The following is a 16,405-nucleotide window of genomic DNA, read 5'->3' on the forward strand; positions in this document are numbered from 1 at the left end:
AAAACCCTCCTCTAGACGTACACCTTCTTAAACATTGGAACTTATTGTCAAATGACAAATTGGTTCAAACTATTTATCCCTGCGTAACCTCAGTGTGTTTTCCTGTAAAGCCTGGTCTTTGGTGATTTACTGACTGTCAGAAACCATGAATCAGGCCGAGAAAGAGATACAGTTAAAATCACACTAGTTTAATAATAATAATAGTAAAAGGTAAACAGAGCAACGTAATCAAATCATAGCCAGAGTTCGGTAACCGCGACGGATAGTCAGACAAGCCAGGATGCCAGGGAGACAGAGATCAGCGTACTCGATGACAGGTCAGGAAATCAGAAAACCGGAAAATCAGCATAGTGGAACAGCAAGCAGGATCAGGAACCAGAAGGGATGTCAGCCAAGCAAGTCTTCAACAGGTACACATGAGAGAGTATCTGGATGTGTTGACCAAGGCAAAGGCAGAGAGAGACTGAACTGGACAGCTTAAGTAACCAGCAGGACTGACAAACAGGATATCATCATCAGGTGAGTCACTGTAGAAAAGATTGGAGCTGGCAAGTAACCGACAGCTGAGCGGTCTGCTCTGAGAAGGAAGGGCTGCTCTCAGCTTTGTCTGACACACAGTGATTCCTCATGGAGGAAGCACAATTCCTTGAGAGATAATTATGGGGTATTTTTAGAGTGGTAACTTTTGCTACAACATGAAAGAGGGGTATACTGTTTGTCCACGGGGAGGCTCCTCAGGTGCAGGGGACAGGGCCATCTTAATAGCATCATGGGCCCCTGGGCAAAGTAATGCTCTGGGGCCCCTACAATGGAGACAGTGCAGGTAAACATAAATCAAGTAGGTATGAGGTAGGGGATATCTAGGGTGTAGAGGGGTCAGAGTGCTGGGGGGATATCTGGGATGTAGAGGGGCAGCCCGGGCTCAAGGACCAGCTGCTTTGGGGAAAGGGCAGGGGCCCCCCATGCAGCTGGGGCCCCAGGGCAGTGCCCAGGTGTGCCCTCTCATTAAGATAGCCCTAGCAGGGGGCATATGGATTGTGGCACAAGGGTGTGGTCTACATGCTGACTTCTGACTATGGAGCCTTATACTTTCTCAAAATGATTAGAACTCTTGGGTAGCACCTGTATGTTCATGTCTATGACATCACTACCTTTAATTTCAGATCTCCTATTGCTAGACATTTATTTTTGAACACAATGGGGGAACTGACATGCTAAAATGTTGAGTGATGGAAAGGGTCTATCAGAATTCAAGGGAAGGCAATTTTTAATCAATTGATCCTACAAAAAGAAGGTTTTTGTATATACGCACCAAAAGGTCTAGGTCTAGACAACAGGAATGGCACAGCAAGTGATTAATAACTAGAAGTATATTGCAATATGATAAACAAAAATAAATATACTGTTATTATTAAACAGTAAAAACAGTAAAAGAAATATACTGTAGATCTGTTCCTGCCCTGACTGTGTACAGGGATCTGTTAGTTCTGGGAGCCACTGAGAGCAGAGATGTCCCTTGTAAACACAGAAGGGTTCTGTGTTTACAAGTGACAGCGGGAAGTGGGAGTGAATGGTGAAAGAAAGAGGTGGCGGAAAAAAAACGATCATTACATCTGTAAAAAGCCCTGTATTGATTGTCAACATGCTTTGAGCCTAGGTTCACACTGTAGTGATGCGGGAACCGGCGCGATTACAGCGCCGCTTACCACATTGCATCTCTCCCACAGGCAGTTCACACTGCCCTCTGTGAACCGCTGTGGGTGTCAATACAATGTTAATACACAAAAAAACTCCTGCGCTCTGGTGTTTCGCCAAACCGGGTACAGCAGTATAGTCTAACGGCAAAGTCTGAAGTATTGCAGCCCTCCACAGAACAAAGGGTGTTCATAAGGCTAAAACAAAAAGAAAAGAAAGGAGGGCGCACCGACCTTGTGCATTACCACTTAATTTTTTTAATAAAAACTGAATAAAAAGCAATGGTCCTACTCACAAAAGAATAATAAGTAAGCGCTTTTCAGACAGCTGGACTGGACCTTACGGCACCTGCCAGTAGAACTTCAGACGTCTGAACGGCTGACGCGTTTCTGGGGCGTACCCCCTCACGGACCATCTAGGAGCGCCCTCCTTTCTTTTCTTTTAATACAATGTTAATGACACCCTCAGATTTGTTTACAGATTGCAATGCGAACTCACACAGGAATCAAATCACATAGGTGAGAACACCCATGCGATCCGATTCCAGTGCAGGAAAAAAAGTCCCTGCACCAGTTTTCTGCAAATTCAATGTGAGTTCAGCCATACAACTGCAGTGCGGTTGCGAATCACATGCAATGTCTATGTACGCTATATAGTGTGAACCCAGGCTGACACAGCTGGTCAGCATGTCCCGGCCATGAATCATTGGCTGGGATCTGATGAGTCTCCTGCTGTGTCAACTCACAGGAATGTAGGTGGGTGGGGACATGCGCCTCAAACCCTGGAACAGGCAGTGACGTATGCCTGTAGCTGGCACCCCATCGCAGTACTGTGATGGGTCGGCAAGTGGTTAATTACCAATAGTATTTGTAATCTGCAGCATGAGGGGGTTAATGTATTGCCATTGTTTACTGATGCATTAGTGACCAGTGGCAGTTAATTAACCCCTTTGTTACTCCATATGCAGATGGCAGATCTGTAATCTGCTTACTTGTGCTTGGATCCTCCTCGGCTCAGCGGCTCTATGTTACAGCTCCAGCTGCAGCACGCTATGCTCCTCTGAGTCCTCTCCAATCCCGCCTTCCGCCAGTGGCCAGCCTCTTATTGAAGTCACGTCGGGCCTACGGAAAGCCTGTCAGGGGGTTTATTGCCGCTGATAGGAAGTGAAGGGCTGGGCTATGCTAATGTTATGCCGGGTGCAGGAGAGCACTTGGCACATCGTTACAACTATTGCCGGCCGACCGCCTACTGAGTGTGTTAGTTACACACACACCGAATTTAGAAGCACTCCACCTGCGCCCCCCACCTGGAGTAAATTGTCCTGCCCAGGGAATCTGCCCCCCCTTTGTACCGGCCCTGCCCACAGGGGATATATTATCATAGCTATGACTAAGCACTGTTGAGAGTGTGAAACGCGTCAGTTAATTTATCCTGTAGCCTGCTATGGTTTCTACTTTTGTTATTTTGCACAATAGAGGCGTTTTCATTGGAGTGAGGTTGTCAACCCGAAAGGGAGGCAGATGAACTGTAGATATTCTTGCCTGACTCTGAACCAGAGGTATTTGTGGAATTCTTCTGCCACAGGCACGTGGAAATAGGCATCTTTCAAGTCGATTGAGATTAGCCAATCGCCTGGCTGCATGGCTTGTTGGATGGTAGACAGAGTCTCTATTTTGAATCTTTCATATTTTATAAACTTGTTTAGGTACAGTAAGTTAGGTCTATCATGGGCCACAACGAACCGTATTTCTCCTGCACAAGGAAGAGAGGGGAGTATACCCCCTGGAACGCTTCACCTTTCGGGTCAGGCACCCATATCCCCAGCAGGCATTGCGATCAGAGTGGCTGTCATGGCGTTGGGTGTGGTGTCTGGAGGAGGAATGGGAGCATCGCCTCTGTTGATGGGTCCTAGACGGAGAGTCACGTCTGGACCTGGATGAAGAAGGTTGCGGCCTGGCAAGGTCCCTGTCATGTTGGACCGTAGACTATCGATCCGACCTGAAAAGGGCTAAAAAGGAGAAGGGCAGAAAACATAACGTTAGGGGATATGTCCATTCCGCCTGGACCTGGCCTCCCTTCTCGCACCCCACGTACCTATAGCGTGAGGGCTGGCCGCACAGAGGTGATGACCTGTCCATGGCACCCTGGCGGACAAATAGGTGACAATCCTGCAGCCTTGTAGGAACACACACACGTCCTGAAAAAAAGCAGTACAAATTTAGTGCAGCTTCCCCAAGCTGGAGCTTACCTTGACCTAAGAGCCTGGTGCCTGGAGGAGCTGTCTCAAGCTGCCCACAGTAATCCCCAATATGACAGGGGCTCGCAGGGATTTAAATATCCCTGTCGTAATGACGTCACCTCCCTGTCCGGTTTGTGCCTGCACAGTGGCGACCTGCCGTAGAGCGCCTGCGTGTCTGCCGGGTCCCGGGCCATACCGCGCACACACAAAACCAAGCCTCAGCCGCAAATACGCGGAAGTGAACCGGAGCCACGACCCAGAGGAGGGAGTTGTGTCCTGGAAAGCTCCTGCTTTCCAGGTGCCATAGAAGGAAGAAAAAGGCAGAAAGAAGGGTGAAAAAGAAAAGGAGAAAAAGGGGGCACCTGGGGGAAATGGACAAGGCACACAAACAAAAACTGCTAAAAAGGGGAAATCTTCAGACCTTCCAGCCGATCCATCGCACCTGGGCATACGGAGGCCGTCCCCACCACTGGACACAGAGGCCTGGAGCCACGCACCCGCCCATGGCTGGGCCCTGGGCTGTCCCGACAGCACTAGAACGTATGCCTGGCATCAACCTCGAACACTTGGATATGTGTAAATGTAAGTGCATTGCTTGGAGGTCCAAAATGTAACGCAGTCGCTAGCGGTGAGCTAAAATTTATGGGAGTGGGGTCTTATAGCGTTGGAGAGGAGGCGGGGTTAACCCACATGTAGACTGCCATGGAGTCTGTCAGGAAAGAATGATGATGCACAATCTATGAAAACAAGGGAGCAGACAAGAGTGTGGGAGCCAGAGTAGAATCAGATGATATGCAGTCTCTTTATTCTCTGTTTCTTGCCTAGTAAATATTATTTGCATTTTCTGCATAGACTTCTGTATATTCCCTGTCCTGTCCTGGTTTCACGTTTGTACTTTTGTATACTTGTGCGTCACAACCCCTTAGCAATATTATCACAGTAGAATAAGATTAGATCAGTCAAAAGATTGACTCTATGAGGAATGACTGACTAAATACCTCCAGATTTTGGCGAGCCCTCCATTTTGATGTGCAGAATAACTGTACCACATTTGTAAAGTATGTATTCTTTGTTAAGAATATGTGATTATTCTATTATTGGAACCGTTAAATATGTATTCTAGAAATTGTTTTGTACTTGTAATTTTCTTTTTAATACCACTGTGTAATTGCCATAGGATAAACTAGGGACCATTAAACCTATCCTGCACGATAAGTCACTTGCTTGTGTCTCAGTAGGTAATGTCCCTGGTGGAACATTATGTATATATAAACCTATATTATTGAATTTTTCCACCAGAGGATGGTCATGAATTCTGGGTATCTAATATTGCCTGTTGTCATTCAGCTTTATATTTAAGGTAGGCACAGATTTAGCTTATTACAAAACATTTAACATACTTAGTACTTAGTATGCATAGTAAGCTAAAATATTTCCTACCTTTCAGTGACACCACGCAATAAGTATTCATAATGCAAGCCTATTTTGGGAATGGCTCCTTCTATACTTTCAATATCTCTAATGAAAGGCAAGCTTTCTCCGAAGATTCCAGAATAATTCAAGCTGTGTTGATGTCCTGCATGATCAGTGTAACAGGAACAGGAAATGCTCTGGTGATTCTTGGTTTTATAATAAATAAAAAACTTAGGACTCCAAGTAACTACTTTCTATTAAACCTGGCCATTAGCGACTTCTTCACAGGTAAACATTAAATATTGCACATTTACGCTATAGAAAAGTTCCTGAGGATGAGGCTGCCATTAATTTTGCTTTCATGCACATGGGTCTGCTTCATGATGTGCGGCTTATGGATTTTTTCCTTTGACATAAGACAGTTCCTACTATACTACTGAACTGCACAGGGATACATTGTATATCCAAATACTGATTTGTAGTTAATTCCATACCAATGCTGGTAAGGGAGTAACAAATATCCCTGGCATTAAAAGGGACTATGAGAAGCTGAATACACAATTCAGCTAGTGCGTTTACTGATAGAAAGTAGTTGATTTAATAAAACTGGAGTTCAAAATCTGATGCAGCTGTGCATGGTAGCCAATCAGCTTCGAACTTCAGCTTGTTCAATTAAGCTTTAACATAAAACCTGGAAGCTGATTGGTTTCTATGCAGAGCTGCACCAGATTTTGCACTCTCCAGTTTTAGTAAATCCACTCCAAAATTGTCAATGTAATAGACAGATGTGGAAGAATATAAATTGCATAGTCACCTTTCATAACACACCTATTAGTTTGGGTTTGTGCTAGAACAATTCAGATAACAGCAAGTTTAGAAAAAATTCTAATTTCACACACCTAAATCAAACATTTAGTCCTTTTATTTTATAGCATATAGGCTTGGGGGACTAATTAATCTTGACAAAAGAGAATAATTGTACATTATATTGAATGCCTCAAGATATGCTCATCTCTTCTGGAGAAGTTTCTCAAAAAATGTTAAAGTTTATTTAAAGCCAGACAGCTAGAACCCCTGCTAAGTTTTTATTGTGGTCTGCGTCCCTGTTAGGGAGGTTCACTCCCTCTATTTATCCTGGTGACTGTTGTCACTGGGACTAAAGCCTAAGGCCCCATACACAGGAGAGGATCGATCCGCTGAAATTGATCCGCGGATCGGTTTCAGCAGATAGATCCGCTGGTGTGTACGATCCAGCGGATATTTATCCGCGGATATATTTCGGGCCGACCGATTTCCAGCGGATAAAAATTTCTTAGCATGCTAAGAAATCTATCCGCTGGAATCGGCTCCAGCGGATCGATCCGGTGGTCTGTACAGACTCACCGGATCGATCCGTCCGAACCCATCCCTCGCATGCGTCGTAATGATTCGACGCATGCGTGGAATTCCTTATATGACAGCGTCGCGCACGTCGCCGCGTCATCATCGCGGCGACAGCGCGACACGTCATCGCGATGGGAATTCGGCGCGGATTTCGATCCGATGGTGTGTACACTCCATCGAATCAAAATCCTCAGAGGATTTATCCGCGGAAACGGTCCGGAGGACCGTATCCGTGGATAAATCCTCTTGTGTGTACTAGGCATAATACACACTATCGGATTTTCCGACGGGAATTGTGTGTTGACAGACTGTTGGCCTGTTTGACCATTTGTACACTCCTTCAGACAATTGTTGTCGGATTTTCCGCAGACAAATGTTGGATGGCAGGCTTATAAATTTTCAGCGGACAACGATCTGTTGTCAGATTTTCCTATCATGTGTAAACAAGTCACTCAGACAAAAGTCCAAAGTACAAACACATATTCCCAGGATAAGACACCACTTGTGGGGCACACTCCCCTTCGGGGTACTCACTCACCAGAAGGCAAAATATAATATACACTGAAAGGTATCTTTTCTCTCTGGATCCTCCGTTTCTCAAGTAGGTATCAGGTAAAGGAAAGGCTCCACATAGAAACACAAAGGGTACCAAACAATAGTGTAATCCCGTTTTTATTCCACAAAAAGAAGCAATCCCTTTAAAACACCAGATCCCCGCTCTAAATGCACGTACCGCAAAATAGATGATAACAAACGTTTATCCTCGGTAAGTGAAGGTGTCCTCTGACCAGCATCCGATTCCCCAGGTAAACTTTACAACCAAACTTGCTGAGAAAGTTGCAGGAAACCGTCGCATATGGAGAGTACACTTTGGAACGCACGCTTGGAGCACACGCGTCACTTCCGGATCGCCGTTTAGAATCCACCCTGACCAGTTTCGCTGTCCAATCAGCTCCGAGAGGCTTGAACGTGGAATTGGATATTAATTGTTTTATTAGTGATTTTTAATTATTATATTATTTCAATTATCTTCCTCACTACTTATTCTATTTTCCAGTTTTTAACAATTGATAACTTTTAATTAAAATTTTCTAAATTAATTTTACATTTTTAAGAATGTGAATATACAGTTGTGCTTGGTTTTTAATATCGTCTCTTGTTTCAAACCTATTGCTGCTTTTTTTTTTTTTTTTTTATATATATATTCATATTGAGATTCTGCTGTGCAGATACTATGTATACGTCTATTCAATGCACAGATACCACATATATATTTAATTGTGTATATGTGACAGGTTAATCTATACTAAAATATGGCTGATATATTGAATTATGACCGAGTATCTACCACACCATTTCGTTTTGTTAAGGAATGAGTGTTATATTTATTATTAATTTTTGACATATATATTTTTTAATAAGTTTTAAACCAATTATTGGAATGCTTATATTGAATATACACCTATTGCATATATACCTATTTGTTTTCTTTAAATGAGATTATACATATAAGGATTAATATTTATTCAAGTTTATACTGTATTTTATCCTGTTTTCAGGAGGTGTATCTGATTGGTGATCCATGACCCCAGGGCACTTTACATATAACATCCGCTTTTTCCATAGACATTTTTTCTAATTAGTTGTTAGTTACATATTTTTTGACACATTAATATATGCTAAGTCTATATGACTAACAACTGCTTCGTATACAGAATAGTGATATCAAAAGTTATGTCATTTTTTCTGTTTACTGACTTGTGCAGTAATTATTTAATTTCCCCGATGTATTGACACCTTTTTGAGCCTTCTCGGCTTCCGTGCTGGTGTTATTGTTGACGCTACTAATATGCGCCGCTCATGTGTGCTACGTGAACAATGAGCTGTGTATATATAGTGGCTATTATCGCCGTCAGTCCACGCCCTCTGTAGAAGCTGATTGGACAGCGAAACTGGTCAGGGTGGATTCTAAACGGCGACCCGGAAGTGACGCGTGCGCTCCAAGCGTGCGTTCCAAAGTGTACTCTCCATATGCGACGGTTTCCTGCAACTTTCTCAGCAAGTTTGGTTGTAAAGTTTACGTGGGGAATCGGATGCTGGTCAGAGGACACCTTCACTTACCGAGGATAAACGTTTGTTATCATCTATTTTGCGGTACGTGCATTTAGAGCGGGGATCTGGTGTTTTAAAGGGATTGCTTCTTTTTGTGGAATAAAAACGGGATTACACTATTGTTTGGTACCCTTTGTGTTTCTATGTGGAGCCTTTCCTTTACCTGATACCTACTTGAGAAACGGAGGATCCAGAGAGAAAAGATACCTTTCAGTGTATATTATATTTTGCCTTCTGGTGAGTGAGTACCCCGAAGGGGAGTGTGCCCCACAAGTGGTGTCTTATCCTGGGAAGAGGTGTAGGATATTCTATCAACTATCTTCACTACCCTGATCTTCTAAATCCGTTTTCAGATGAATGCTCTTATTTTATTGAAATTGGACAGTTATAACCAATTTTTCAGCGCTGTTTGACCATATTGAACTTTTTTGTTTTATATAGTGTTTTTTTCATCATTATGTTTTGATGCATACGTCTTTTGATAGTATGTTTTAAATAGCTGCTTTCACACAATATTTGCCTGTTTTGAGTATAATTTGGTAAATATTAATATATCCATATTAGTTTAACTGCTTAGAGGTTATTTGTCAGACTATTAACCTCTGGGTGATTGATTCATTTGTCAACATATCATTTGTGGCTGTGCATCCTGGCGCTGAGGTGTGCCACTAGGCCTAGTGTGGCATTGTTTTAAAATTCTTTACAAACACATATGCTCGGAAGCAATGCTCACCAAACACATTAGCAGAAGGTGCCCAAAGGGTGGCGCTAAAGAGATGAAAAACGACGCAGTACGTCACTACGTTTGTGTTTGTTGCCCGGCAATTGTGTGCCATTTGTATGCAAGGCATGTTCAGAACAGGAATAGAGTAGACATTTTCCAATGGAGAGATTTGTTCTGGTGACAACTATTAAAGAATTTCCCTCATTGTGGGGATATTTCCTCTGACTTTTTGTCTACCGGAAAAGAAGTAAAGCTAAATCTACTTATTGGTGCACCGACTGCAAAGAAACAAAAGTTTGGGCTTTAGATAAACTTTAAGATTTGATATATTACTCTATAAATGATCATTGCATAAGTTATAAAATTTGTCTAGTGCTAAATATTTTTCCACTTCAAAGAGCTCCCTACACTGGGCACATTATTAATAAGGTCTGATTTGTTTTCTAAAGAAAACATACCAGTTGTCTTTTTTTTATTGAAGAGTGGTTGAATGCAAGTTGTTGTTAATAAAGTTAATAATACAATGGCAGAAATTGGATTTAAACTTTTTATTTTTTTTCTGAGTACAGAATTAGTACACAAAATCTAATGTCAAAGCAGCTCAAGCATTATTGGCTACTTTCCGTATGGTTGATTTCTGTTAAAATATGACAGTATCTTGCAGCCTCCTTGTTTCTCCCATATTACCATATTACATGCAGATATCAAGAAAAAAAAAAAGAAGAAAACTGTGAATAAAAAGCATGATGAGCTCTGTAAGCAGTATATAGGTTACCACTCTATTGGATTTCCTTCTTTTTTTTTTTTAAGTCTATTATGGAGAATGCAGCAGAGGGTGTTGGAGCATGCAAAGTTGTCGGGAATGCCCAAAACTTCAAGTTGGATAGGAACACATCTGAGAATAATGTTAAGCCCCATACACACGGTTGGACTTTTTGACAACAAACTTCAAAATGAGCAGGTTTTCAAAAAAATCCGACCCTGTGTACGTTCCTATCGGACAAACTTTTTTGTTTTTCACCGGACAAATGTTCGCTCTGCAAACGGACAAACTTTTCGGCAACAAAAGTCCTATGGTGCAAAATCCTATCCCATCGAACTTTAGTCCAAAGTACAAACACGCATGCTCAGAACCAATGTTAAAATCAACCAATAATAACAGAAGTTGACCAAAGGGTGGCGGTAAATAGCAGAAAAAACACGTGATTTGGGGAAAGTTTGCTGAAAAAGTCCTGCCGTGTGTATGCATACCAAGTTCACGGCCAACGTCCTTCGAACAAAAATCCACGGAAAAGTTTGTTTGAAGTCCGATTGTGTGTATGAGGCTTTAGGGAGCTTTCACTGTTGCAAGAGCATGCTAAAAATATAAAGCCAGGGGCTCTCTCAGCCCACTACTAAAATACTAAAATATCACCCTTGGGTATAACGATCATTTAAAGGCCCCCTGAATATAACAGTTTAAATGGTGTTGCAGGAGAGCAGAGAAAACAGAGTGATGATCTTGTCATAGTACTAATACTCTTTCATTGTTCAATCACACAGTGAGGGGGTGAGAGCAGGTTGGTGGCCAAGCTGTACAGAAAAGGAAGATCATCAACATTGCTTTGCAATTGATTGGTGTACCTGGATCATATACCTGACCAAGCACAATTCCAAAGATTTATTTTGGCAGGTAAATCAATTTACATTATTTGGCTGCAGTGTACCCGCAGTACAGCTACACTTTCTCATAGACTTCTACTGGTGAACAAAAAAACACAGGACATTATAGAAGTCTATAGTAAAGCATGCATGAAAACCATACATTGCACTGCAGTGGGGACAGTGTGAAAGCACCCTTAGTATGCTTCAATTCTCGAACCCCTCTTTTTTGCGTAGATTTAGACATGCATTTGGAATGCGGTTCCGAGGCTACTGACAGGCGATGAGAAATCGATGTGACGTCTCCGATGTTTTCACTGACCATTTTTTGCCAACGAAAACACCTGATATGGCTTACTACATATGAGGTAAACTTTGCCTTGGGATTGAAGCGAAACAGGCACCCATAGCATGTAAACACCCCCACCCGCTGTCTATCGTAATTAAAGCGGAAGTAAACCAATTCTGCAGGTTTGTACCTTCAGGTAAGCCTGTAATAAGGCTTACCTGTAGGTACTATGAGTAGAAGGTTTAGGAGATATTCACACTTCATGCAGCCGGTGATGTCACTGTCAAATGCGTTCTGAAAGGATGGTATACCCATGCCATCCCCTCAGAGCTCCGTGCCGCGGTCCGTGACTACCGTGCGCATGTGCGGGAGTGACGTCATCGCAGCGTGGCCAATCAGACGACCAGAGGACACAAACCCGTAAGAAGACAGGGTGAAGATGGAAGTATCTGTCAGAGCTCACAGCATGGTGGTGCAGGTCTTCGTTCTCAGGTAAGTATTTCATAATTTGCTAGTGTGCGGTGCATACTAGCACAATATGTCTTTACTTTGCAGGTTTTTTTTTTTTTTTTAAAGAAAATTTTAAGCTGTTTAGTTCCTCTTTAAGGGTGGCTTTTGGTGGGCAGCAAAAATGCGGCTCAACCACACATTTTTGCCACCCATGAACCACATGTCTAAATGAAGCCATAATCTAATACCAATGCTTTCATTAGGAAAATATTTTTAATTGTTTACTAATATAATGTATCAAGTGTATCTGAAAATATAGTACATAATTTAATAGTGGGCATATGTTTTGTTTTTTTAAGGTACTTTCTCTCTCCCACTCTACCTGAAGAATTTCATTATCAACAAAGAATGGGTTCTTGGAAAACATATTTGCAAGCTTTGGCTTACAGTCGATTATACCTTGTGTCAGTGTACAGTTTATAACATTGTTCTCATCAGCTGTGACCGTTTTCTGGCAGTCACCAGGGCTGTAAGTTAAATTAAAATGTGTTTTACACAAATATTTTTGTAAATGCAGTAACGCATGCCAACAGTATGAGACACATTTCTGGTAAAAGTGGGTCAGGCTATTTATTGTAAAAGTTGTTGTGCAGATCCAGAAAGCCTTATTCTCGCCTGTCTTCAAACCATCGAGATATTTCCAACTGAGCTGCAGAACTGCTTTGTCAAACTAGGTTTCTTTGCTTCCCTTGCTGAGAAGATCAAAAAGGCAACACTCCTGAAGTGCCTGGTACCTCTCTAGTTAGAGAGGGTTAAATGGCTTGATATAGACCCGGTGCAGGGCCCAATTCTGTTTGTTCGCTTCTGTCCCTGGTTGTCCAAAACGTCCAGAAAATTCTGCCAGGGAGTCACAGGCTACTTTCTTGAGCAAGGTTGACACCTGCTAACTCATACTCCATGTCTCTGGCATGCTGTCTGAAGCAGTTGCTGCAAAGTAGTTTTCCTGGCACAGGGTCATCTCCACATGACCAACATTTCCCTTTTGGGCGCTGAGCCCTCAGAGGAGAAGCTGTGTGCTTTCTCTTAAGCATACATTTGCACCCTGTACTGGGGTCTGCCAGGACTGGAGGAGTCACATTCTGCCCTGGAAAAATCCTGTCAATCCAGAGGGCCTTTGGACCTCCTAGAGTGGGAGTGGGAGCCGGCGGGGCTGCAATAGACAAGAAGGCATGCTCGTCAGGGTATAATGCACTCTTCTTCCTGCATCTTCTTAATTACCCAAAGTTGGCGCTTACCTGGTATTGTGGTGGTCTTGGTTATGTGGTGTTAGGCTCTTGGCAGAAGAACCGAAAGGCGCAAAGGGGACCGCATGGCAACAGAAAGAAATAAGGGAAGTGAGAGTGGGGAAAAAATACATATATACCCCCTTTTTTCTTTTTTGGCAAAGATAAACAAATTTAAACAAAAGAAATCTGGGCAACCCCCCCATCCCCTAGTAATACATTCTTCCTTGCTCCCCTGATTCTATCCCTATTACTAGAATAGCAAGACTTACCTGTCAATGACTGTTCCTCAGAATGAGATGCTGCCTTTCTGGATGCCTGAATCGCAAAGGCATCCATTACCTGGCCATTAGTGCCCTTTAAATAGAGCACATGAGAGAGAGAGAGAGACTCAGCACCCCCCCCCCCACCTCTGTTCTAATCAAAATATGGATAGTACAATTGGGGGGAAGCCAACGTCCATCCACACAAAATGACACTTTTAAGCTGGCTACACATCATACAATCCTCTGCAGATTTTTTCACCTCAGATTTACAAAAACTACACAATAGGAGGTTAAACCTTAAGTGCCTTAATTTGTATGTAATCAGGCAGGCTCCTGCACTACATTGTCCTGAAAAAATGTAAAGAAAATCAGACAACAAAAGCTGCACAGTGTGTATGGGGTCTTAGAGACATGAGAGAGCAAGAAAAAGAAATAAAAACATTTTATAGAAAACTGACAGACCTGGAGAGAGTTCCATAGAAGAGAAGACATCATGCAGTCCCAGCTGATGGATCCGGACCCCACAGCAGGCATGCCATAAGAGGGATATTGTCTCTGATTAGAGAACTTTTCTGCCCCAAAATACCACCAGAAAGGGCTCCCCACCTTGTTGGTGCATTTAGCAGCCTAAGGCCTTGTACACACGGTCGGACCAAACCGATGAGACTGGCCCGTCGGACCGTTTTCATCGGTTCACCTCTGAAGTGGCCGTACGGCCTGATATGCGTACACACCATCAGTCCAAAATCCGATCGGGTCAGAATGCGGTGACGTCAAACAGACGACGTGCTGAATAAAACGAAGTTCAATGCTTCCAAGCATGCGTCGACTTGATTCTGAGCATGCGCGGGTTTTGAACCAATGCTTTTCTGTACTAACCATCGGTTTGGTCCGATCGGGCAGCGGTCCATCGGTTCGGTTTTGAAGCATGTTTAGAAATTTTGGACCGAAGGAAACCAGACCGATAGCCTATACACACGGTCGGTTTGGTCCGATGAAAATGAACTTCGGTTCATTTTCATCGGACCAAAACGACCGTGTGTACGGGGCCTTAGATGTGGGACTGCCTTTCTTTGAGAGGCTTGAACCTAGACAGACTCTGACATATAGCCAGATTAAAAAAAACTGGCTTAACTTTGAGGCGGCGTAGCGTATCGCATATACGCTACGCCGCCGTAAGTCAGAGAGGCAAGTGCTGTATTCACAAAGCACTTGCCTCCTAAGTTACGGCGGCGCAGCGTAAATGGGCCGGCGTAAGGGCGCCTTATTCAAATGAGGAACATGGGGGCATGTTAATGACTCGTGACCCGACGTGATTGACGTTTTTAACGAACGGCGCATGCACCATCCGTGGACATATCCCAGTCTGCATTGCTCCAAAGTACGCCGCAAGGACGTATTGGTTTCGACGTGAACGTAAATTACGTCCAGCTCCATTCACGGACAACTTACGCAAACAATGTAAAAATTTCAAAATTCGACGCGGGAACGACGTCCATCTTTTTGTTGGACTAACTTTACGCCTGAAAACGCCTTACGTAAACGGTGTATCTTTACTGCGACGGGCAAGCGTACGTTCGTGAATAGGCATATCTCGCTGATTTACGTATTCTAGGCGTAAATCCGCGTTCATGCCCCTAGCGGCCGGCCTAGGTAGAAAAAGAAAAGATACGACGGCGCAGGCCGTCGTATCTTGGCTACATTTAAGTGTATCTCATTTTGAGAATACACTTAAAGATACGACGGCTTAGATTCAGGCTGCATTCACACCTAGGCGTATATACGCCTGAAGCGCGACGCCGCAGCCGCCCCTCATACGCTGGAGGGGTGATTTTACATGGTCGGCTATGGAGATGGTTCACATCTCCACGCCGAACGCCGGACGCGTGACGCCTGCCGCCTGAAAAAAGGTCCCGGACCTTTTTTTCAGGCTTCTTTCAGCGTTCGGCATAGGAGATGTGAACCATCTCCATAGAGGGGGTGAGGCTGCATTCACAATCGCCGCGAATCGCGGTACAAAACGCCGCTATTTGCCGCCGCAATTCAGTACGCCGAGGTGTGAATGCAGCCTCAGGCTTAACTCTTTCTGAATCTGGCTAATAGTTGGCAGGTAAGAGCTTATCCTGAGTGTAACGGTCTGTAGGTGTTGATCTTTAAAGACAAAAAGGAGAATGGGAGATGTAGCTCTCAATCAGACTTTTATAGAGCTGGGTGGATAAAGAGGCAGAGCTATATCATATGAATGCTGCCATGTTGGCACCAGGAAATTTTTTTTTTTCTCAAGGCTTCATAATTTCCAGAAATGTTACATCTCTAGTTATCAGGGCTACCCTGAACTTCACTGGGAAGGACAATGCCTATAGGGTAATTACAAGTAATTGTGTTCTGTACTGTTTTGCTGAAGTAGTGATTCTCAGCTAGACTTTCTGTTAGTACAATGTCTTATAGAGACCATGCTATTAGCCACATGTTAACCTGATTAAGTCACAGAGACATTGCTGTGAAGAGTCCATGTTTGTGCAGCTTTCATTATTCTGCAGTGCATGCATGTTTTTGTTATCCTGAACCTATTTTGAATCACTTTGTCTAACTTTGCACCTGTTTAGTAAACTGCAAGTTACAGGTATGCTCTGTCTGATATTGGGTCAAATTATTAATTCTGTTAAAACACTTTAAACTATGGGGATTCATTTATATTTAGGCAAGCTGCTTTTATTAAAAGGTTCTGCAAACCTCTTTGTGTCCATCAGCTGAAATCCAATGGGTTTTAAAATGACCATACCAGTACAGTTCAGAAGAAAGTAGATGCTGTATAATTCCAGATCACAGAGGCTGCAACTTATAGGGGCTAATATCTTTTTCAAATGTAAACTGGTCGGACTCCTCATGCCAGCCTAAGTAACACTCAAC

The 16,405-nt window shown here is 43.2% G+C and overlaps 1 protein-coding gene across 1 annotated transcript in view; it reads left to right on the plus strand.

Annotated features, from left to right (window-relative positions):
• The first annotated feature begins 5,406 nt into the window (after positions 1–5,406).
• The window catches only part of LOC120941271 (histamine H4 receptor-like), a 48,797-nt gene continuing 37,798 nt past the window's right edge, over positions 5,407–16,405 (plus strand). Inside the window, exons 1-2 of the mRNA XM_040354593.1 lie at positions 5,407–5,635; positions 12,306–12,475. Of these exons, the coding sequence (XP_040210527.1) occupies positions 5,407–5,635; positions 12,306–12,475 (399 nt within the window). The remainder of the gene's footprint in view (positions 5,636–12,305; positions 12,476–16,405) is intronic.

This window comes from Rana temporaria, chromosome 5, assembly GCF_905171775.1.
Source record: "Rana temporaria chromosome 5, aRanTem1.1, whole genome shotgun sequence".
NCBI classification, from domain to species: Eukaryota; Metazoa; Chordata; class Amphibia; order Anura; family Ranidae; genus Rana; species Rana temporaria.